This window comes from Lithobates pipiens, unplaced genomic scaffold (assembly GCF_037356315.1).
Source record: "Lithobates pipiens isolate NorthernLeopardFrog02 unplaced genomic scaffold, aLitPip1_a1.2 Scaffold_16, whole genome shotgun sequence".
Classification (NCBI taxonomy): domain Eukaryota; kingdom Metazoa; phylum Chordata; class Amphibia; order Anura; family Ranidae; genus Lithobates; species Lithobates pipiens.
Window position 1 is genome coordinate 624754150 of NW_027507748.1, and position 25369 is coordinate 624779518.

General features: G+C 39.7%; 1 protein-coding gene across 6 annotated transcripts in view; it reads right to left on the bottom strand.

Annotated features, from left to right (window-relative positions):
- Positions 1-25369, bottom strand: part of STARD13 (StAR related lipid transfer domain containing 13) — a 427146-nt gene that overhangs the window by 53975 nt on the left and 347802 nt on the right. For 5 of the 6 annotated variants that reach the window (XM_077484116.1, XM_077484117.1, XM_077484121.1 and 2 more), the window contains one exon: positions 1354-1425. In XM_077484116.1, coding sequence (XP_077340242.1) covers positions 1354-1425 — 72 coding nt within the window. Of the gene's footprint in view, positions 1-1353; positions 1426-24450; positions 24612-25369 lie in introns of those variants that run through there. The other variant, XM_077484122.1, reaches the window with a different exon arrangement.

Below are 25369 nucleotides of genomic sequence, written 5' to 3' on the forward strand. Positions count from 1 at the left end.
GCTCAGATGATTGACACTATTGAACAGCAGTTGGCCTTCTACAATTTACAAGTTTCCTTCAAAGTTCACCTTAAGGCTGGGTTCACACTGTTGCGAATTGCATGTGGATTTCCCTGTATCCAATTTGCATAGGAGATTATGACCGCCGGCTCTCTATGGGGCCGGTTCACACATCTCCGGAGCGACTCCGGAGCAAATTGCACAGGAGTCCTGTGCGTCTTTTGGTCCATTTTAGGTGCAAATTCAGCCAAAAATTTGGGCTGAAATCGGACCTGAAACATTGAATGGGGACGCACCGGACTTCTGCTGTGAGCCGGTGCATGCTGCGGTGTGAACAATTATTTAAAAGGAAAATCTCTAGGAAAAGATGGACATGTTCAGTAGTTTGTTCAAGGATCAGTGAATTTGCCAGGCAGGAATTAGCTCAAAGAAAGAAAGAAAACCACAAGTGCTTGCGTGTTGCTAAAGCGTCAGAGCAAATAACCAGCCAATCAAAAGATGTGGTGACTATATGGCCCAGAAGCATAGATTTGCAAAAAACACCATAAAGATCGTAGCTACTTTTTTGCCAGATACATTGAACTACTTTTCCCTAACTCGGCCTTAAGGGGAAGAACAGGAAAAGCCTGGGGTGGGACCGGCATACATAACGTAAACCAAGCCAAGGGAAAATCAAAACACGTGAGTGGTCTACAGGTAAGCTAAATATACATTAATAGAGCAGTTTTAATATTATGAATTATCACATTGTGTTCTAGACTTAATAAAAAAAAAGACCAGGCAAACTTTTATAGACTTTTTGAATTATGGCATTTCCTGCGTAACCTGCAGTAATGTTTTTCCAGGTTCTCTAACAGATTTATAAAAGCAAACATATAGGTCTCAGGGCTCATATAGAAAAAGTTCAGGATAGGAAAATGTCATAGAAGTGTTAAACTATAAAGTAGTTGATAAAACATATTTATGGCTTTTTGCGTTGTGGGCATTTTTGTTACACTTGTCATGCTGTAATGTGAACTCCACCTCCCATAATCCATTAACCAGTTCTCTGCTGGGGTGGTCTGCCACTCACAAAAAAGCCAGCTTTAGCCAGCAGACATAGTTTGGGGCACCTTTATTATTTTGGTTATTACATAAATATTATTACAAAGTACACACTGTTACTACTGTATGAAGGGCTGGGTGGTCTTAATGAATGGGATCTGCTGTTCACAGACTTCCTATGTTTTTAGTGGCTGGCATAATTATGGTTTTTATGCTCATAAAATCAGTCTTCCCCAGGTGTAAAGTGGAATAAAACAGAATGATGTCATGGCTGAAATGCACGGTACATTCCATCACAGGAGCTGTTACCTTCATAAAGCTGTGCGTACTGAGGAAATCCAGCAGCCCGTAACCACTCACATGCTTCCTTTGCCTCGAGCTCTGAAAACAAAAACATAAAATGAATGTATTGCCCAGCCAATCATGTAAGAACACCATAAACATCATCTGAGATTGTCCTGTAAAGTCGTTACATCTAAAAAGGAGAAGGCATCTAAAGACTTGTAGAGGAATTGGCCACAGACCAGACTGACACGTCTTATAATGGGTTTAGAAATCAGTTTAGTTACAGTATATAAAGCCCAAATAGGTGTAGATTGCACAAAGGACAACAAAAAAAGAATGATCTTTTAGAGCTGATATTTTATTAAGTGGTCAACACTGGTTGGTTGGATCATCCACTGGCTTCAGAAATCCCTTATGCTAGCCATATAGCCTGCAACTTTGCAACTCAGTTAAAAGGATGACCATATGAAATTGCTGGATTTCAAGCAATATACCATACTTGGTGTATATTCTCTTCTGCTTTGCAATCTAAACAATCAAAATTTTGGAAGTAAACCAAACCACCATAATGCTAGCTGAAAGACATTTTTGTTTTATTTCCAACCTCATTTTGACAACCAAAACTAACAAAAAAAAAGGGTATCAGGTTGGTGTCAACCATTTAAATGGCTACTTTTTTAACCCCAAAAAACTGTATGCGGTTAGTACATATAATAAAACTCTTTAATATATGAATTCCTATTATTTTGCATGCTTTTTTTTATAAGTTTTCAAAATTTACAAGCAGACCAAGCCTGGCAGCTTGGACTAAACTACGACGCTTTTAATGAAGACGTCTGAGAGTATGTTGACCATATTAGTTCAGGCATATTGTATTGCTTCCTTTGTATGAAATCCCTGGTGTTCTTGCCAGTCCCTCTGCTTTTCTATTAAAAACTGACCACGCTAAGCAGCAGAACACACCCGTGGTCAGTTCGCTAGCTCTGCTGGGAACTCAGTCTGCTTTCCTCCAATGATCACACTTGTCCTGACAAGCCCCCTCTGCACATTCACTGGGAAGCTCAGTGTACTGTTGGTTATCTCCCCCCCCCCCCCCCCCCCCCTCCCAGCTCCTATGCAGCTGAAAACAGAGGGAACAGAGGGTATGTGATCACTTATAAAAAAATATATTTATAATGTTGTTGTTTTTTTTTATATCTACACACAAATGTTTTGTCTTTCATTTCAGTTTTAAACTGAATGGGTTGTTTTACAAGGTGATCGTTTACAATCACGTTAAGCTGCCTTAAGACCTGTAGACATTTATTTAAAAAAAATTGTTTTCAGAAAATTTGTTAGATTATTTAAGAGTTAAAGGGGATGATTTGGCAATCAGTTTTGACCAGAAGCATTAACAATATCAAAAGACAAGAACTACACTTTTTGTTGAATCTAATGGGAACTAATTGATTTTTAATTGTTGAATTAGCTGCTGGCTGAGAAAAATCATTACTAGTCTTGCATTTGTCACAGTTAATCTGGTAGTAGAATGTTTTGTTAGTAAGAAGGGTCACTCATTGCTGAAAAATGGAGACATCGACTCAAATGGAAATTTGTTTGAAACTAGTCAAGTGCATGAAAGCACCGTGGTCAGACAATTTTTATACTTTCTCATAGGAAATTCTACAGGCCAGTATTAGACAGTATGAGAGTTATGCTAGTCACGGGCTGGTTGGGAGAAATTAGTAAAGCTGTCCATACATGGATCAAAATTGTTCCTGTTCAGCAGGGACCCTCTGAATTTTGATCCATGTGTGGGCAATGTGGTTGAGGAGAAGTGGATCTACTGATCTACTTCTCTTTAACCACTCTGTGTATTCTGGTGGCGGGGAAGTCTCCCAGCTTTCAGAATACAAAGAATACAAAGACACAACGGGGAGGATTCCTGAATCCACATCGAGTTTGTGGATGGGAGAATCAGGTCAGTTTTTTTGTTCAACCTGCTGGTTGAATGAAAAACAACTGATTAGTATGGATGAAGAAACTAAGGTAGCCCATACATTAAACAGCATGGATGGGGAAATCTGCACTGCAGGGTATTGTATTCTGACAGTCATAACATGAGTTGCTCTCTGAATAACCAAACAGTGACTACATCTGAGAGGTTGCAGTTGCTTTTTGGCCAACAATTTGTGACTCAGCTCTTTCGATTTTTCAATAACAGTTTGTTGAGTTTGGTAGTGCTGACAAGGCCACCCACAACTCCAATTTTGGCCAATTCAGCTGGAATTGCCGTTATGCATGGCTAATGTTAGGTGTGACAATGAACTTTACTTTACTAAATGTTGAGGAACTGGTTAGAGGAGAAAGAGATCTACAGACAAAAAAATACTTCTAGCTTTCATCTTCATTTCTACTTTTCCCTTTACTAAATTAATTTAATTTCCATCATAATGAATTCTCCCCACAATCTAACTTCCTATCACCTGCTTACATAAAGGGTAGGGACATTAGAGAGGAGTGGGGATTTAATATGACCCTTGCTATTCTTCTTGCTATTCCATCTAACAGTACCTGTGCATAGAGGCTCTTTATAGCTCCCTCTCTCATATCACAGCTCTTTAGCAATATATCAGATCTTCAGAATTTGTTTATATGGGGTACAATGAAGTCATTGAATTTAATTTATTTTTTATTTGCTGAGGTGACCTGGAGGAACTTGCCTCCCACGCCTTAGTGTTATGGCCAAATGCCAAGCCATTCTGAGAAGCATAGCTACAGCACTTCCTCCTACTGCCTAAGCTTGCCCACCCCTTCTTGCCTGCTGAACATTTCTATAGGACTCTGAGGTTGATGATGGGCCAAAAGGATTACATTAGATGGGAAGTATCAGCAAGATCCGACATTACTTTTACTTACTTTACGTCGTATCTGGAGGGAGGTTGCGGCAACTTGCTATATTTTTCCCCCCATGATAGTGTCTTTTTATTGTGGGGTTTGCGTAGAAAACAAACTGTTTTCGCTGTTTGATTCAAAAGTTCAGCTTATGACATCCCTAGGGCTCTGTTTTTCAGAAATCAAGACAAAATTGTAAGTAGGTTATATTTAGAGATCCAAACAAGTCTGTCATTAGAAAACATAGGGATGTTTTGTTTAGACCAGAGTTCTTTAACAATGATCCCAATGGGAGAAAAAAATGCTGGATTTTTGTTTGTACAAAGCCTAAACCCTACTCCCTATGAGCTAAACTTTTTATAGTTCTAAGTCGTCTCACATAAATCTTCCTCAGCATAATCAATACAAAGCCCAGCGTGTGAACACACAATTTTACAAGCCTTATTTCTATCTGCAGGGATACTTTTAGTATACAGTAGGAGACATAAATGTAAGACTAAGCGCTGGCTCTCCAGTATAAACACACGTTTAACACAGACCTTTGAGTTTTGACTAAAGATATTAACAATAGTTAGCTGGGCCAATGCGAGCAATCCTTTTTTGGCCCAGTGTGGTGTTTTTGCTGGAAAGCCTCTGCGCCAGCTCATTAGTCACTATTTACATAGACGGCAGTTTAATGCCTTGGCCTCTGTAGCCTTTGTAACATTGAAGAGGACATACAGTTCTTATGGAAGGAGAAATACTCTGCAGATAAATGTAGAAAAACACATCTGCATCCCAAGGTAACATGAGCGCTGTGAGATGTCACAAAGGAAACCAATGCCTAACTCCATCAAACTTTTTTTAACGTTTTGAATGGTGTCAGGGAAGAGTTAAACGTTCTCTGTGACCGTAGCAGGGAGATTTTCCACCACTTTCTGTCCACATGACACATGTACCAAAAATGGGGGCTGTCTCCAGTACAGGGAAGCACAGACAGCAATGTCTGACATAGAATGCAACAAAAAGATGTATGTTTTTTATTTTATTTTGCTGAATCATATTCATCTAGGTGTATGCAGCATCAGTCCGATGCTGCATCTGTCCCCCTCCGGTTCTACGCTGAGAACAGAGCGATCAAACACCAATCACTGGGATCTCAGAACTCCCTGAGCAGAGAGATGGGGACTGCCAGTCACCGCTCTGCCCCCCTCGCTCACTGGATCGATGGGATGTGGAGCCGGGTCAGGCTCCCAGGGGCTTGCTGAGAGGCTGAGATGGGTGCAGGTCCAGGCATGTGGGCGAATGTGGGTTGAATATCCTTCCCGAGCCTGGACCATCTCTGTGATGTCAGCTGACAGCGGGCTTCTGCTGAAAACAGAACAATCTGTACTCCTGTGATCTACAGGAGAAGTACAGCCAAACGAGCTTTAGCACTGATCACTGTACTAGTGTCACTGGTCCCCAAGAAGCATGAAATGTGTCAGTTAGTGCCCAGTGTCTGCTGCAATATCACAGCCCCACTATAAATTGCTGATTGCTGCCATTACTAGTAAAAAAATAAAAATAAATAAAAAACATCCCATAGTTTGTAGATGCTAGAGCTGCATGATTCTGGCTAAAATGAGAATCACAATTTTTTTGCTTAGAATAAAGATCACGATTCTCTCATGATTCTTGTGGTGTAACATCATCTTTCACATTATACAAAAAAATTGGGCTAATTTTACTGTTTCCTTTTTTTAAAATTAATTAAAGTGTATTTTTCCCAAAAATATTACATTTGAAAGACCGCTGCCTAAATACAGCGAGACATAAAATATTGTAACAACCGTAATTTTATTTTGTAGGTTCTCTGCTAAAAAAAAAAAATATATATATATATATATATATATATAATGTTTGAGGGTTCTAAGTAATTTTCTAGTAAAAAATACTTATTTTTACTTACTTATATAAGCAACAAGTGTCAGAAAAAGGTTTAGTCTTTAAAGTGGTTAACCACTTGCCAACCACCGAACGGCGCTATACATCCTTACTTTAGCTAGCTGCCATAATCCCGGTATCCTCGTGTTCGGCCGGCTACAAGATAAAAGTGGTCTCTGCGGCAGATCACTTTTATCAACGGCAGGAGAGGGCCCCCCCCGCCGTGCTCTGATGCCCTCCACCGCTTACCGGAGCCATCGGCAGTGGCTGAGGCAATCCGGTCCTCTCAGTGGCTGTGCATGGAGACGAGTGAGGGGAAGATGGCCCCCACCCGTCTTCATGACATTGCAGGGCGGAAGCAACATCAAAACGTAATTTCTGCCCATAGCTCTTAAAGGGCCATTTTTTTTAAATAATTTTTTTTAATTGCATTTTGCATTTTAGTGTAAATATGAGATCGGAGGTCTTTTTGACCACAGATCTCATATTTAAGAGGTCCTGTCATGCTTTTTTTCTATTACAAGGGATGTTTACATTCCTTGTAATAGGAATAAAAGTGACACAATTTTTTTTTTAAAACAGTGTAAACATTTTAAATAAAAGGTAAAATAAATAAGAAAAAAAAACACTTTTTAAACGCATATGTGAGTAGCGCCCACATATTAAAACGGTGTTCAAACCACACATGTGAGGTATCGTCGTGATCGGTAGAGCGAGAGCAATAATTCTAGCCCTAGACCTCCTCGGTAACTCAAAAACATGTAACATATAGAATTTTTTAAACGTCGCCTATGGAGATTTTTAAGGGTAAATGTTTGCTGCCATTCCACGAGCGGGTGCAATTTTGAACTGTGACATGTTGGGTATCAATTTACTCGGCATAAGATTATCTTTCACAATTTAAAAGAAAACTTTACTGTTGTCTTTTTTCCAAAAAAAGTGCGCTTGTAAGACTGCTGTGCAAATACGGTGTGACAAAAAGTATTGCAACGACCGCCATTTTATTCTCTAGGGTGTTAGAAAAAGAATGTATAATGTTTGTGGTGTTTTAAGTAGTTTTCTAGCAAAAAGAACAGTTTTTAACTTGTAAACAACACATCTAAAAAAGAGGCCTGGTCCATAAGTGGTTAAACTGACCTAATCTACAGACAGAAGTTCATTCCTTTGATCTAAAAAAAAGAAATGTTACAGTGTTTCTCTTTATCTCGCCTGAGCGATGTTGTGATAAACTTGGCTGCCTGTTTTTTTTTTGTTTGTTTGTTTTTTGTTTTTTGACAGCTGTCGGCTTCAGTAGAGAACTCTCTGCACTGAATTGAGGAAATGCTGTGTTGAGATCATGAGGGGGGGTTGAATCCCGATTTCAATTCTTTAGCTATTAATTGTGCAGCTCTAGTAGACGCTATAACTTTAGCGCAAACCAATAGACACTTATTGTTTGTTTTTTTTTACAAAAAATCAAGCAGAATACAAATTTTTGAAGACATTTGATTTTTAAAAAAACTTTATTGGATAGGTTTTATAGCAGAAAGTAAAAAAAAATTTTTTCAAACTTGTTAAGTCTTTTTTTGTTTATAGTGCAAAAAATAAAAAATGTAGAGGTGATCAAATACCACTAAAATAAAGCTCTATTTGTGGGAAAAAAGGAAGTCAATTTTATTTGGGTACAGCATTGAATAATTGTCAGTTAAAGCAACTCAGTGTCGTATCACAAAAAATGGCTTGGTGATGATGTTGGGTAAATCTTCTGGAGGTATATTTTTTTTATATCCACCTACAGCTGGAAGTAAATTCACATTTGGTATCTTTGCTGAGGTTCTTGGTTTGAACTCTTCGTTCAATGCTTCTGGCTGGGACTGCAGTGTCAAACATAGTCAGATACTACATTGTATGAGCGTGTTTACATGTAGTAGGATGAAGAAAGGCTTAGAATTTGCTCGAGGCTTATGTGTGTTCAGCCATTCAGGCATCATAGAGAGTACAGCAGCATTAGAAACACATGGCAAGCTTCCCATTTTGCTTGTATGTGCGGAACCTCAATTTTAACTCTTTTATGTGTATGGACTGATGGTAACATTCTTTTACTACTGTGTAAAGCTATAAATTATAAATCTCAAGCCCTTCCAACATTTCGTTCAGTAACAATTACAGAGACGGTTATAAAATTAAACTGAAATGTAGAACCCTCCCTGACTTTATGATAGTTACAAATATAGTAATTTGCGTTAGGGGGATCTGCTTCAATCACAAGACATAATTATAACACAACTTGGCAACTGTGCCTTCAAAGTTTTGGACTTAATGAGGAAACTCTATTATTGGAATCACCGATACTGTTTTCAGAGCACTTTAACATAATTGGACTTTTCAGGCATACATAATGATTTTATTTAACCGACAGGAAACAAATCCACTTACTGTAAATCATTTGCTTTTGTATTATGCAACTGTTACAAAAACCCGGTTGGCCATATCTCAACAAGGGTTGTGTCCTGCCGAATACCAATTTTATCATGTGATTTTGTTTAACAATGTATATGCTGCCAAAAGTAAATATTATAGTATTTGGTGTATAACCCTGGTGCCGAAACTGTGGCCCTTTGACACTAAGGCCCCTTTCACACATGCGGACATTATGTCCGTATTTCATCCATCCGTTTGCGGATGAAATACGGACATACATGCATTCCTATGGGATAGCGGATGTCTACGGATAAACATCCGCAGACACCCACTATCGTCAACCTCCACTATTGTCCAATTCTGCAGACGGAGGAAAATCCTATTTTTCTATCTGTCTGCAGAGCGGAACGGATGAACGCGGACAGACGGTCCGTGCTCATCCGATTCCCCATAGAGTAGACCTTGCACAGTGTGCAGACCGCCCTGTCCGCCACCGGCTCAGCAGGGACAACGGAGCGATCCCCGCTGAGCAAGTGGATCGTCATGGGGCGGATCATTACTGATCCGTCCCGTGTGAAAGGGGCCTTATCCTTATAGTGTGGCCATCTTGACCCCTGAAAACAGTGATCTGTTTTAGTGCTTGCTTAAAGGAGAAGAACAGCCAAAGGTCATTTGGCCATACTTCTCCTGTGGATCACATGAGAGCAGTTCGTTCTGCATGCCTGTGACCCGTTTTCAGCAGACAGTGGACTGAAACCCGCTGTAGGCTGAAGTCACAGAGCCAGTCCAGGCTCAAGCAAGATCGAAACAATAAAGTGGGGATCCACTCACAACCCTAGACCGGCACCTGGCTCAGCCTCTCAGTGAACCACTGAGAGACTGAGTCAGCCCCTTCCGCCCCCTCTACAGCCCAGTGCTCCAGTGTGTGCGGGGGAGGGCAGAGTAGAGAGCCAGTGACTAACAGTCACCAGCTCTCTCCTCATGGAGCTCTGAAAACTAGAGCAATCAGCAGGTCTTAGAGCCGACCAATGCTGCATCCACCTAGATCAGTATGATTTAAAAAAACCAAACCCGAACTTCTCTTTTAAGCCAGTTCATATTCTTTAGTATAGTTTATAGGAAGTAATGGTTTAGTTTATTTCTTTCACACTATTCTTAAAATTTTTTGATTGCATACAAACTGAAACTCTTATGCCACGTACACACGACCGGACTTTTCGAGGGACTTGGTCCGGCGGAGTGAATCCGTTGGACAATTCGATCATGTGTGGGCTCCAGCGGACATTTTCTTCCCAAAAGTCTGGCGGACCTAGAAATAAAACTTGCTTCAAATCTTTCCGATGGACTCGAGTCCGGTCAAAAAATCCAGTTGTCTGTGTGCTAGTCCGACGGACTAAAACAGACGCTAGGGCGGCTCCTGGCTACTGGCTATGAACTTCCTTATTCTACATAATTACATTCGAATCCGTCAGACTTTTGGAGTGATCGTGTGTGGCCAAGTCCGTTCGTTTGAAAGTGCGGCGGACCTCAGCTGCAAAGTCCTTCGGATTGTCCGCCGGACCAAGTCCGTGGAAAAGTCTGGTCGTGTGTATGCGGCATTAAGGTTTGACCTCATATTACATGGCTTTCGTAAATCTGAAGACAAAAATCTGCAGAAAATCTAATAGTGTGTATGGGGCTTTGGACTGAGAACTGAGTGATCACAGGACCGCTGATCGCTCATTTCTTGGTCTGCTCAGAGCGGAGAGCAGTGATTGATAGTCACCGCTCTCTGCTCTGCCCCTCCACACGCACTGGAGTGCATGGCTGGGGATGGGGTGGGAGAAGCTGTCAATCAGGCAGCAGGGTGGATCCTGACAATTTTGTTGGGATATCCTCAGCCTAAAGCAGCTCTGCGGGCAATAGCCCGCTATGAGTTGACTATGGGTCACAGGAGAACAAAAGGTGGGGGAAGCCGTCCCCGCCAGGAGAAGACTATAGCAACTACAGCAAATAGTTGGAAGCAAATACAGCAGGCTAGTTGTGCTCAAGCTGATCAATCAATCAATCAACTTGGTACATTCAGCCTGGTTCAAATCGTGTATGGCCGGCCTTAGCAACCTACAGATTATGGATTTGATTCATATTATACCCTAACAAAAGATGTTTATTGCAACTGCATCTCATTACACGAAATCTGCAGAATGATTTGACCAAATGTCTTTGCAGTGTTGTACAGACGAGGAGAAAAGACATTCCAGTAAGGGTAGTGAATCACTTCTGCTGTTTTAAGAAGACCATGGGGCAAACTTCCTGTAATCTCCTTCTAGTATATGAAGTTAGAATTAGAAAAGACATGCTGTATTAGGGCTTTTTTACACTATATGCAGCTGAATGTATTTTTTTTTTAACGTAATATGAATGCATATAGAAGGAAAAATAGAAAAATGCATATATTTCAATGATCCTAGTTTAAACCTTTGCAGTGATTTCACATGTGTAAGTACAGCATGCTGCATTTTTCACACTGGGAGGCACATGAATGCACTGCAAACTAATATAAGTGTAAAAAAAAAAATGCACTACAAAAAACACGTAGACGCCCGTGTATAAATGCACACTGTGCAAGGGGTTGCAATGTAAATAAGCCACACGATGCAATTCAATGTACAACAATAAACTTACCTCTATTCAACATAGCAAAGGACAGTTAAATATTACTTTAAAATTTGTACTTCACTACAGAGCTTACTGATTTATGCATAAACAGGCTAACTTAAATGAAATGTAACTTTTATATGTTTAATGCTATAATGTTTTTTTTTAGATATATTCTTCTAAGAATAAAACAGTAACCTGCCCCTACAGTAGGTCAGGACCCCACTTCCATACCTGCCAACCTTTTGAGATGGGAATGAGGGACACCTATTAGCAAAATTATGTAGGCATAGAGGCACACACCCCTGCCATGCCCTCTTAAAGGAGAACGAGACAAAAAAAGATACATGAATCCCACAAGTGCGGTTTTTTACCACTATTATTCCTTTATATTGTTTTTTGACATTTAGAAATGCGGCCATTCTGAAATTGGATGACAGGTTTAGCACTGGGAAAAACTTTTTGAAAGATAAATGATAAGTGCATTTTATATAAAACTATATAGATCAGACCAAAATGAGGGACAAATAAGGAAGAAAGAGGGACGGAGGGACATTGATCCAAATCAGGGAAAGTCCATCAAAATCATTGACATTTGGGAGCTATGCACTTCCCTACATAATGTATAAATATATAAGTTGGAGACAAAGGGGTTGATTTATTAAAGGCAAATAGACTGTGCACTTTGCAAAGTGGAGTTGCCCTCTGCAAGAGAAGTCGCTCCAGAGCTTAAAAAAAAAGGTAAAGCTATGTTGACTTTCATCATCCAATCACGTGCAAGCAAAAATGCATTTTTTTTTTATCTTCCTTGCGCGCTATTGGGTATTTTTTTCAAAGTGAAACTTTACCTCATTTACTAAGTTCTGGAGCAACCGCAATTGCAGAGGGCAACTGCACTTTACAAAGTGTAGAGTCTATTTGCCTTTAGTAAACAAACTCCAAAGAGTTTAAATGCAATTGGAGTTCTGAGATGTCAAAAACCATACAAGATTACTGTGATTTAAAATCAATTTTATTTACCGATGTTCCAATAAAATCATATAAAATATATACTCCCACTGAGGGTGTTAGAACGCATTACAAGATAAAACCTATTTTTTGAGGTTTTGCCACATCATCGCGACACACTTCCACCCAAACATACACCTGGGAATCGAGCTGGACGCTGAGAGCGGTGTCAAGGCCGATTTCCCCTTAGTAAATCACCTGCTACACATGCCGGGTGCCAGGACGGCACCTTAAAATGTGAGTGGTTATTTTATATTGTTTTAAAATAAAAATCGTTTAAACTGTCATTGCGCAATGAGGACTTTTTCTGTCGTGTCCATCAATCTGCATGAGGGTTTTTTCTACATGAGACGTCAGCCAACAGACTTCCACAGGGGTATCCCCACACGCTTTCCAGACCACACTAGAGATAGATGGTCAACTCCTAGGGGTAAGTGCACATCCATGTGGCACCCAGTCTGGGCATATCTGCACACGGATTCATTCTTGAGCACGAGCCCTTTATATCACCATTATTTGGGACTGTATTAGATATATGTGTGTAATCAATTTGTATAATATTTTGATAACACTAAGCACAGTCTGTTTCATATTGTATCACATTGCTTTTTAGCATTTATTTTTACTACAGCTGGTGTATTTTATCTATCTATTATCTATTTCACCATTTTTGATATTCCTTAAACCAGTGGTGCTTAGGTTTAATATTTTTTGTCAGGATTAACAGGATGAATGAAGGAAACATGAGGGGATGATTTTGTAACAAGTGCAATGTATGGAACATTTAAGCCCTTGTACACATGGTCGGAAATTCTGACGAAAAATGTCCGATCGGACCGTGTTGTCGGATAATCCAACCATGTGTGGGCTCCATCAATCATTTTCCGTCGGAATGTCCGACCAACAATGTTTGAGAGCTGGATATAAAATTTTCCAACAACATGATCCGATTGTTTGTAGAGAATTCCGATCGGACAAAGTGCCACGCATGCTCAGATCAAATTACGAGACCAAAGCTATTGGCTACTAGCCTGAACGTAGTCCCGTCGTAACGAATGAACGTCATCCCCTTCCGAACGATCGGATTTTCCGACAACTTTGTCCAACCGTGTGTATGCAACACCAGTTTTGGACAAAATCCGTCTGAAAAAATCTGACGGATTTTGTTGTACTGAATGTCCGACCATGTGTACAAGGGCTATGACTGAAGGCTTCTCAAGGACTCAAGTGAACAACCCTGTGCCCCTGACTACTGTATAAACTAGCTTGTGAGTTTAAAGTCCCACCCTGGGATAATTTTTACCTTCCGTCTAACCCCCTCATCAAACCGCTGGATCAAAAAAAAGCCCCAATCTAAAGGCCCATTTTTTACTTACCTTAACCTGCCTGCGTGATTGGACCCTTCCTATTGGATATCTAGTGACAGGTCCCTTCAGAAGAGGACTGAGGTCACTACAGGGGGGTGGAAAAGGACTGGTGGTCTCAGACTTCATCGCACCACTGGGTTTGAGGTGCCCCGCACCTGGATCTGGCTGACGTAAGGGACCTAAAGTGCGGACTTAGGTTAGTCTATCTGTCTTATATAAAAAGTAAGGGGAAAAAAATGACTAGTAGGATGGGTTAGAGGTATGGGGAAAAAAAATTGTTAGCCTTGAGTGGAGCTTTAAGTATCTCCAGTTCTTATGAAGTATGTTTTTTATATTCTGAGAAGTCTATTTCTGATTGCTGACGCAGTCAGGAAACTATAAAAGAAACACATGTAATAATAAACACAGGGGCTGACAATAAATGAGGACAGCTCTCCCTGGACTTTGCTGACCTTGACTCTACAATCCGGACAAAATATTTCCACATTACTAACAGATCCATGAAGTTTCCAAGCTCTGTAACATTTTCAGTGAACTTGCACAGGGCACAACCTTCTCTGAAATAAATATGTGTTGGAAAGTTTCTATCATATCCATTTATCTACTTTCTTTTTACTTAGTGTACATTAGAGCATGAATGGAAATAATTTAAGGTCTACAACAGACTATAAAAACATTAGCAAACACTACACTGTCAACAGTAACCATCTGTATTATATTTACACTAGTTGGAAACATTGGCCCGATCATATTGGGTATTTTTGTTTTTTGGCACCAGTATTCCATATTTATACAGCTCAGTATTTAGAAAAACTTGCAATTGCATATGTATTGACACCAGAGGCATAGCTTAAAGCTTGTGGGCCCCAAAGTAAAAGTTGACCTAGGGCAGTGATGGTGAACCTTGGCACCCCAGACGTTTTGGAACTACATTTCCCATGATGTTCAACTACACTGCAGAGTGCAGGAGCATTATGGGAAATGTAGTTCCAAAACATCTGGGGCGCCAACGTTCGCCATCACTGACCTAGGGCTTCTGCCACTAAAGCCAGTCGCTTCCACGGTGCACCAAGATAATCCCACCATGCACCAAAATATTCCAAGTGGCTAAAGAGCTATTAAGATTTTTATCTCTATATTAAGAGGGTAATTCAAAAGATTTTGGAGAAAACGTCTACATTTTGATATACCTCTCCAACATGAAAGAAAGAAATCAAAGATCACCCCCCCCCCACCCCACGTTCTTTTAAAGAAATTTCAAGGCCTAACTAAATAGTAAGGAAAACTTACAATCATAATAACAATAGAACATATAGTACAATGCTACAGCACCAGCAGCCAGTACGGCAAAGGGACCTTGAGGTGCAAATACTACATACTGTATATGCAAATAAACTCAGGGACATATGATAGATAATCCAAGAAGTTAAGTAACAGAGTACTAACATAAATCTACCACCCCACAGAGATTACAAGATGGCCCACCCCCCTTAAAGACCCCCCCCCCAAGGGGGGCCCAAAAAGTGGGCACAGGGCTCAGTAATCGTATCCAAAGCTTACATCAGAGAAGCTCAAAATAACCCAAAAGACCATTTAATCAGAAATCATAGACATAGTGTTAACCCGTTAAATTGCTTTATTAATAATATCTTTGATTATTTGTATATATATATATATAAAGATATACAATTATAAATATTTTTATTAAGTTATAATTTTAATACCAGTAATTTGTATATTCTAGTATTTTCAGTATTTTACTTTGATAGGAGTGAATTTAGGTATGTAGGTGTATATTTTTTTAAATTCATTCATGATGTTGAATCTATATATACATACTTATTTTTTAGTTCTGAGTGCTATTGTACTTTTTGACCACTAGATGTTAACATTAGGTGAACACCCATTTATTAATATGTATTAATTTTATGATGTAGTTTTTCTTTTCTCAGTATATGGTTTTTATATATACCTTTTTTGATGTATCAACATATGCTGAGGTACGTTATTAATTATATATCCGCTCATCTGGATCCGGTTTCTTAATTCTTTTGCTATTTCTGCCCTTCTTCCATTTAGTTATACGTAGGGAGAGTGGATACTTTCGCCCCTTTTGTTCCTATGCTTTTAGTACAAATAGAGCGTGGTGCACATCTGCTAGCCACGCCCCTGAAAATGTCAATTCTATGACGAAATGCGTAGGGTGGGACCAGATGTGACGCTACCATGCTCAACTGGCTGCATGATACACTGTCTATGGCAATTGCTGCAGCTTTTATATGACTACACAGTCTTTTTACTAGAGGACTTTGTGGGTGTATTCTGTTTTTTTATTCAAATAAATGGTTTAGACAGTATCGCGCTATGTTTTTTTTTTATTCATATGCATCTGTGTGAGGTTGTGATGCTGGATTTTCCAGGGGCCAACAGTACCTTTGTGGACACACATGGGAAATGGTTTTCCCCACTGTGCTGTCTGGCTTTTCCATTAGATTGGAAGCCTTTTGGTAAGCTGCCATCTTCTTACTTTGGAGGTGTTTCACATTGGAGGATCTGGGGAAGCTGGTTTACTCCTATGTGCATCTGTACTTCCGTTTCAACCCTCCGTTGCTGGATCTGATTGGGACACTGGACTTTATTTCTAATCCCCTCTTTTTCGTAATTTTTCCTTTAACCATATGGACTTTTTTTACATTTGATGAATTTATTTATCATTAATTAATTTTGCAAATGTTTATTTCTTTTGGAAACATGTTCATGCATGTTTTAGAGCGCTGCACTTTTTGTATATATTATAGTGTTAACCCACCCACACCTTTTCAAATTTAGCTGGCCTCCCTCTGCTGGCAAATGTGGCTTTTTAAATATTTTTTTACAATTTTTTAGCAGCACTGTTGGGGGACTTTGGTAAAATATCATGGGTCTAAACAAATGCCAGATGCCTCACTTTTGGGACAGAAAAAGGAGATTGATGACACTCAGCCTCATCTGTACAGAATTAATTAATAGGAACATCTCTATACAGAGTTTCTCGTTCAGTCACAGTTTAATATGCTTCGGTTATGAATGAACACAGTGAGAGATAGGTACTGATCATTCACTGTGTTCCTTCAGAAAATGAAGGGGGCCGGCAAATGTCATATTTAGTGGCCCCTTCCCTGCTCTCTATCCTGAATCAACCCCCACAGCAGCTAGCGGGAGGGAGGAGAAGCTGGCAGCTCTGCTTGGGGGACCAGGGGTGCACACAGAGGGCCCGGGAAGCAGAAAGAAGAGTAACCTGGAAAGGAGGGGCCGCATATACAAGAACTAATCCATCCATATTCCTCCTGCAGCTGCTGAATGCCAGTGGGAGGGAGAAGAGAAGAAGCAGCTGCAGGAGGAAAATGGAGGAGATTGGTTCCTGTATATGCCGCCTTTGCTACCCCTCCTGTCCCCATGTAGAATTAAAGAGGAAGTAAACCCTGATGAGTTTACTTCCTCTTTGATTCCCTGCAAAGGTAAAGCATAATAGACTACTATGCATCGCATAGTAGTCCATTATGTGTCACTTACCTGACACAGGAGCCAGCAAAGTCGCCGCTATCCCCTGTAGTCCGGAGCGTCCATCTTCTCGGTGGGTCTCGCTGCTCCGCCGCTGTCATTCGGCGAAGCCGCGATTACGTCACTCCTGCGCATGCGCATGGGAGCCGCCATTCACGGCATATCGCCGTTGACAGTGGCGCGCTCAGTGCGCCTGCGCGCCGCTGTCTACGGCGCATGCGCCGTAGACAGTGGTGCCTGTCTTTCGGCAAATATCTCCTAAACCGTGTAGGTTTAGGAGATATTTCTTGGACCTACATGTAAGCCTTAATCTAGGCTTACCTGTAGGTCAAAGTGGTTTGTAACGGTTTACAACCACTTTAAATGTGACAGGGAGGCATGGGCCCCTTGGAGCATGGGTGGGGTCAGCATTACGATCCCTGACGCTACACTAGTGATTTACACTGATTCACTAACACGTAATGATAGACAAGGATTAGTAGAGTTAAAGTGATTGTAAAGTCCTATTTTTTTTTTTTAAATAACAAACATGATAGACCTACCAGCCCCTAATCTCCTCTTCTCGAATCCTCCCTGGCATTAGACCAGAATTTTAACTAAAACCTAACTACTGTTAAAACTGTCTCCTCCCCACTCCTAACAGTTATTCTCACTAAAATGTGTAAGAAAGATCTGTATACTTACCTATTTCCAGGCTGCTGAGGTATGGTCATGTCATCTCCCCTGTGACAGCTAGCGCCAGCTGCATGGGAGAAGAGAGAATGATCCGACAATTGCTGGTATTGCTTAGGAGCATGAAGTGACCCATAGGCTTCACTGGCCCATCCTCCTCTCCCCTGCTGCCATGTTGGCTGACACGGGGAATCAGGATCATGTGACCGGATGTGAGCAGCCTAGAAATAGGTAAGTATATGCATCTTTTTTTCGCAGGTTATTCAGGATAAGTGTTAGAAGTGGGCAGTTTTAAGGCTAGTTAGGGTTTGGCCTCAATTCCACTTTAAATACTTTACCTTTACCTCATCTGTAGAGATCTTCATTGTGTGGACTTGTCCAGCAGCAATCAGCCAGGCTGTGCATCCACTGCGTATGTGCGCCACTCAACACATTCATTCCTTTGGATGGGGCCATATTCTTATGGATGACACCATAGAAAAGAAGGGGGTGAGCGACATGCATGTGCAGAGGATGCAAGCCCCATCTGGCATTATTACAATAAAAGGCATTCAGAAGCCATGCAAGGCTGCACAGTGAAGATCTTTGGAGCGGGACTGAAGGTAAGTATTTAAAACGTAAAGTGTATGTTCACCCAAACATTTTAATTTAGTTTTTGATAGAGTGGAAACCAAGAGAGGACAGGAAGTGATGGAAAATCTCCAATAAGAACACATACAGTAATAGAAGGCTGCCAAGAGTTCTAGCTTTCCCCACTTTTATTTCTGTCTGTGTTGATGTTGGGGGTTTCCCTTCACCTTCTTGCTGGTGAAATAGCAAGGCAGTTAGTAAAGGGAAATCTGTGTAAATGAGGATCAGATATAATAATAAAACCTGACGGGATTCTGATTCTTCCCCAGCCTACTCAGAACAAAAAAAATGTTTTGGCTGGATATATACTTTAAATAGGGATAGGTGAGGTCTACAACTAATAACAAAAAGAACAATTGAGCATTGTGAGATTTTTCAGCTAGATGCTCCCCCACCACATTACAGAGGAGACTTATAATAGGGAGGATATGGGGTATGCTCTTTACAAGACAAATGAAAACCTGCAGCAATAATTATCCTTATCATTTACCAATCCATTGTCATATCTTGAATTGTTTGAATAGCCAAAACTTTTTTTCAGTTTTGAATGAAGTCAAGGATTATAACCCATCAAGTTAATATTGGGTCCTTGTCCCCACTCGGGAGGGGGATCCTCTCTAATTGGCTGAAAGTGATGGGAAATTAAACATTTTAAAGTTGTCACCAGAGCAAGACGTGAGGCTAAACCTTCCAATCTGTTCTGTTGACGACTTCACCTAATTCTGCAGAGATTTCCACGCCTGTTATGTCTCCAGTAAAGAAGTGAAAGCAATCTCTCCCATTGGACACAGATAAATTGTGTCCAACTGGGGAGAAACACTGACATGGGTTTTAACCCTTACCTACTCCAACCAAAACTGATAGTAAAAAAGTTTAGGCTTTACAAAGACAATTTTTTTTTATATTATTATAAATAAACATGTCATACTTGGGTATAGTGTATTATAGTGTAAAATGCATATGGACACTTTTGGCAATTGACTTTAGCAGCAAAGTAAGGAAATGATATTAAAATTACAATAGGGCTGTTATAACATGACTGTCTGGTGTGCTGTATTGGCTGTATAGGAATGTTAAAATAACTGAATATTGATTCAGTGATTTGTGCACTGATCCAAATCATTTGGTGGAGTGGGATTATAGTGCAGGGTTGTTTTTCAGGGGTTGGACTTGGCCCCTTAGTTCCAGTGAAGGGAACTCTTAAGGCATCAGCATACAAAGACATTTTGGACAATTTCATTCTCCCAACTTTGTGGGAACAGTTTGAGGATGACCCCTTCCTGTTCCAACATGACTGTGCACCAGTGCACAAAGCAAGGTCCATAAAGACAAGGATGAGCGACTTTGGGGTGGAGGAACTTGACTGGCCTGCACAAAGTCCTGACCTCAACCCGGTAGAACACCTTTGGGATGAATTAGAGCGGAGACTGTGAGCCAGGCCTTTTCGCCCACATCAGTGCCTGACCTCACAAATGTGCTTCTGCAAGAATGGTCAAACATTCCCATAGACACATTCCTAAACTTTGTGGACAGCCTTCCCAGAAGAGGTGATGATGGTATAGCTGCAAAAGGTGGGCCAACTCAATATTGAACCCTATGGACTAAGACTGGGATGCCATTAAAGTTCATGTGCATTGTAAAGACAAATACTTTTCGTAATATTGGATATATATATATATATATATATATATATATATATATATATATTTTTTTTTTTTTTTTTTTTTTTTTTTCCTGAAATGTTAGCAAAATTGGAAAATTCTCCTATTTTGGTCGAAATGGAGTCAATAGGAAAAGTTGTTTTTCAAAGGTACAATGGCCATTAAACAACTCCTGAGGTTTACTAAAACTCCTTTCAAATATCTAAGATCTGTACTTGGACCAAAAAAATCTCCTTATTAGCCATATTACTTTATGATGTTTTCACAAAAAAAAAAAAAACCCACAAATAAACTAAATATACAATTTTTTTTAAAAAAAATTTACAGAAATACAAAGCAAATTAAATGTAAAAAAATAAACTTCCCTAAACGGAACCCCACAAAAAATACCATTCAAAGTGAAATAAGAGTAGGCATTCATTTGTTTCCCAAACAAAAAGTAGCTCAATAGGTAAAATTGAATGTCCCGCTTTGGCAAAATTTAATTGATGGCAAAATTGGTAATTATGCTGCAAAATTAATTTCCCAAAAATCACTACGCTCATCCTATTTATGAGCTGTACCTGTTACCGCTAAACAAGGAAGCGGCAGTTTGGTAGCATTACTGCTATTTTAATCAATAGCTTATCACTAGAAAGATCTAATAAAAAAACAACAGTAGTGGCACAAGTAACTAAGTTCATCATGTCACTGGGATTTTTATTGGTATGGATCTCTATATGGCTACCTGCAGTGAGTGTAGGTTGAAGTTACACAAAGCTGTGAAATAATTCAGTCCATTACCTCTGCTAGTACTTTATATTTAACTTATAATACAAAATGTATAACACTAATGTCTTTTTCCTGTTGTGGTCATTACAGATTGCAATATTTATTCTCTCACTTCCAATTGTATGTGTACAAGCTGCTTTCCCAGATCACAAGCAATCAGTAGGAATTTCAGTGAAATACATAAAGCAGTCATCCTTATGAGTTAAGCAGAAGATAAACGATTCCAGACTTTGGATGTGATCCACTTTCCCACACAAGCTCCAATGTTTTGTCATCCATATTGGGTAATAACACTGGGATTTTTTCCCCTTAGCTTTACAGCCAATTTTTTTTAAGCTCCTGGCCTCTTCAAAGGCACATGCACTAAAACTCCCGCAATTAGTCTTTATCTCCTATCATTTTGTAAAATAAATATTTAACTGCGAGCAGTGATGACTTCGAAGATTTTCCATTTCAGAGTGATCTTGAGAAGGCGTCTAGATTTGATTTGTGTGTGAGGGAATACACTTGTACTGACTCTGTGTGTGTGCATAAGTGCCTGTGAAGCCTGTGAACACTCCTTTTTGTATAGCTATGTTTTCTATTAAGTTGCATTTTCATTTTTTGCTTAGCTTAATATTTTATTATGCACCACAGATTAGATTATTCTTGTACAAAAGAAGCTAACAAGCGAATGTCCTAAAAAAAAAAGGGTGGCTACTGTAGTCAAAAGCCAGTATTTTTTGCGTTGTGTAAACCCAAGAAAATTGATCCCAGCACCCTAACTCTGCTCTAATACCCCACCGTCACATCTATGCTTTGTGTGGAGAATCAGGTTCCACCAGCTTTACTACAACTGTAATGGCTCCTGCCCAATTTAAAGGCAATCTGCATATAAATATGAAAGCTGCCATTGCTAACTTTGTTTTAGAGATGCAGGTTCCAGAGTAGTCTGTCTTTATTACTCATTATGTCCCTGACCCTGATCAAGCATGTGCATATTAGGCATACTGACACTTGTTATGCACATCTTTGTTCCAGGTTAGTGATTTACCATGTAACAAAGGAAGGATTAGTATTACCACCCTGAAGAATGCACTTTCAAAAATAACTCTGCTCCTATCTTCTTATCCTGACAGGTTCCTTATGAGCTGAGCTCAAAGGGTTTGCAGCTCCTGCTCTCAAATTAATATTAAAAAGAATTTAACAAAAATGCATAGCTACATATGTGAAGCTGAGAACTGGGGGCTACTTACATATTAACAGTTTAAGGCACAGGTACATAGCAAGATGCATGTTTTATACACAATACCTCAGCAATCTAGTGTTTAACTGTGTGAGGCTATAGGAAAGCCATACATTATGAACCATGTAGGTAACAAAGTATTTTCCACCAATCTAAGGAGACGTTAAACATTAGGTTCAGTTGGTCTTGCTGTCTCCGCCTCAACTCTTCATTTTGCATAGGTCCCATTGAACCTAAAAACTGCTGCATAAGATACAGGTAGGAAGGATAATCCTGAATGTTCAAGATGTGCCCAATCTCCGGGTTCTTTTATTCACTTGTTCTAGAGATGTCCAAAATAACACCGGTATTGGCAGGATGTAATAGATGTGATAAATTCTGTTTATTACACTGCGTTAATTCCAGTTCCTGCTCTATGCCTATTAGGGTATATAAATCCCAACAATCTGGAACATAATGAGGTAGTGGCCATTATAAGGTAAATTTTTATGGCCCGTAAGTTGATAGCCTCTTGTTGGATCTTGCTCAACCCTCCTACCCTGGGGGGACTGGATCTGAGAAAATTAATAAACATGTTATGTTTGAAAAACACACCTATGTTCAACAAAACGCATCCTTGAAGTTAAAAAAAAATATGGAAAAAATGAATAGATGCTCCAGCCTAAACACATAATAAAAAGAGGTAGTGTTCGAAGAGCAGGTTCACCTGATTTATTTAACTTTTTATAGTGTATTGGTTGCCCTGAAATATTTCTGGAATTTAAGGTATACTAGATAATATTGAAATAAATGTGTTGAGCTACTGAGCATTAAGAAAAAAAGAGATAGGAAGGGTGGGGGGGGGGGGGGGGGGTTGTTATGTAAAAAGAAAAACAGAATTCAAAAATAAAATCTGATTTAAAAAAGAAAATTTGGTGACAGTCACCCAATCCAGGTGTTCTCAAACTTATATCTATGGCAATCCAGGTGGGCCCATGTTGAAGGAAACAACATTCAAGCAGGTTAGAATACCTGTCCAGATCAATACTGCAATACCCTGAGATAAATGGCATCTCCCCAACTCCTCTGTATGAACAGGGGATGTTCTTCGAAGCAGAATGTGGCTGTTCATGGAGCTACCGGCTGAATCCCGTGCCTGATGATAATTACACATTCAACTAACCTCTCAGGTCTAGAGATACTTATGAAAAGGGAAGAAGTCTGCTTTGGCTTATCACTGAGCAACAGCAATCAGTACGGATTTGTAATGTGCCTAGTTGACTATTTCTTCACCATCCATAGATGTGAGATCATCACTGGGCAGATTGTCATCTCATGTATATTAAATATCCCTGCCCAACTAGTGGTGAGCACAGGTCCACCCACAATCACCTGGGCTGACTGTCATCTCACATATATGGATACATTTAGTGTAGTCCAAGCTGTCAAAGAAAACCACCAGATTCAAAGTTAAATGAAAAGTTCCTTTCTGACATACTTTAAAATTTTGCACAGCAGGCAGAGGCAACAGGGAACTCTCAATTTCCTGCTGTACAATGACAAGCTGTGTCAGCTGGCTAAACATAACCAGCATAACCTTGATTCATATTAGGAAAACAATTACAAAGTAAGCACATCTGTGTGATGAATACTGTCTCTGTCTTTGAAGGTACTTAACATTTACGGAGCTGGATCAGATATATTAGCAGTTTACCTTCTTAGGCAAGTATAAAAGCCATCTGATTCTGCTGACAAGGGATGAGCTTCTTATATGTGTATATGCCACCAAACACTGACATCTGGTGCTGTTGGAAATCTCGTCCTAATCAGTATTGCTTCCCTGTTAAGATAGTGACTGCAGGGTCCTCTCCTCCGCTCCTTCCTCTGCCCCTCTTACCAAATACGAACATGGAAGCTAAGGGCAGTTTTAATGTGTCTAAATCTAAATTCTATGAACAATCTAGGAGGAACTCACAGCCATGAGATAACAATTGCCTAATCTGGCTTGGTTGGATGATAATCCCATGGTTCAGAAGCCCACCAACAAGCCACTCATCTGCTCCATGTTCTTAGCCGCACCCCTGATTCTGTTGGCTATAAGATCTACGGATGGCTAAAGAGTCTGAAGTATGAAGTTTTCCTTGGCTCACATAGGAATTTTGACACAACCGCATTTATAAAAATAGTCACGATTGGAAAATATTTTCTTCAGTTCTTGAAACATGGCAACTAATGTTACAAAAAACATCCAGCTCATCTGAGAATTCATTAAAAGTTTAATACTTTAAGTCCTTACAAGCCTTGTCCCGTATGAATCAGTGCTCACATTTGTATCACATCTACGAACAACTCAGTAGTACTGCTAAATTAAAGTAAATCCATCAGCAGTGAATGTCAGAGCACTTCATAGAAAAAAATAAGAGCAATGTACACAATGAAGATTGAAGGGTACCTTGAGGGTTTGGTTTTTCTGCCTTTTTTTCTACTTGCTGGTGTGCTCCATATTCTTGCTACCTTCCTGCTCCCGTAAAATCCAGTTAGGACTAATTTAATCCAAGCGATGCTGCATACAGCTGTGCTCTACATGCTTTCCAGCCCGGTCACTGCTCTGTTTTCACAATCCTTCAAGAACCGCCCATTGTTATTGAGGAACTGCAGTTAACAGCTGGAATTCCATAAGTTCCTCAAGGCAGCTGCTTGTAGTAAGACAAAAGTCTGATGAAAGAATTTATCATTCGGAAAGTACATGTTCTCTGCTCCTTTTATTGATCTGTCATTCCTGCCTCTTAGGTGCTTGCAAAGAAAATAGAAAATAGCAACTGGGTGTGATTTCAAAATGTGACAGAGAAATATGTTTTACATGTTTCCTGTACTGTTGTGTGTAACTGGATCAAGAGCATTCTACGTATAGGTATTAAAAATACTATGCCTTATTTTAGATCATGATTTTATTGATATAGAATATATAGGTAGGAAAAGACCAAGTGGTCCATCAAGTCTGACCCTTTTTTGTTCTTGTTTGATTTTGGGAATGTTTTTAACCTTTTCTTCTAAGTATAGATCTAGGTTTGTCCCAAACATATTTAAATTCACTTACTGTTTACTGATGCACTACCTCTGCTGGAAGTTTGTTGAAGCATCAACTACTCTTTCAGTAAAATCATTCTTTCTAAGATTACTTTTGAAATTTCCACTGGCTAGTTGAAGTAGTAGTTGCTAGTAGAAGGTTGTGGCCCCTTGTTCTTGATCTTAGCTTAATCTTGAAAATACTGCCCTCCTGAACGCTGTTCACATGCTCTTATGTCATTGTTACAGTTATCAAGTTCCTAAAGGCTAATTTCACCTTTTACCAAAAAAAAAAAAAAAAAAAG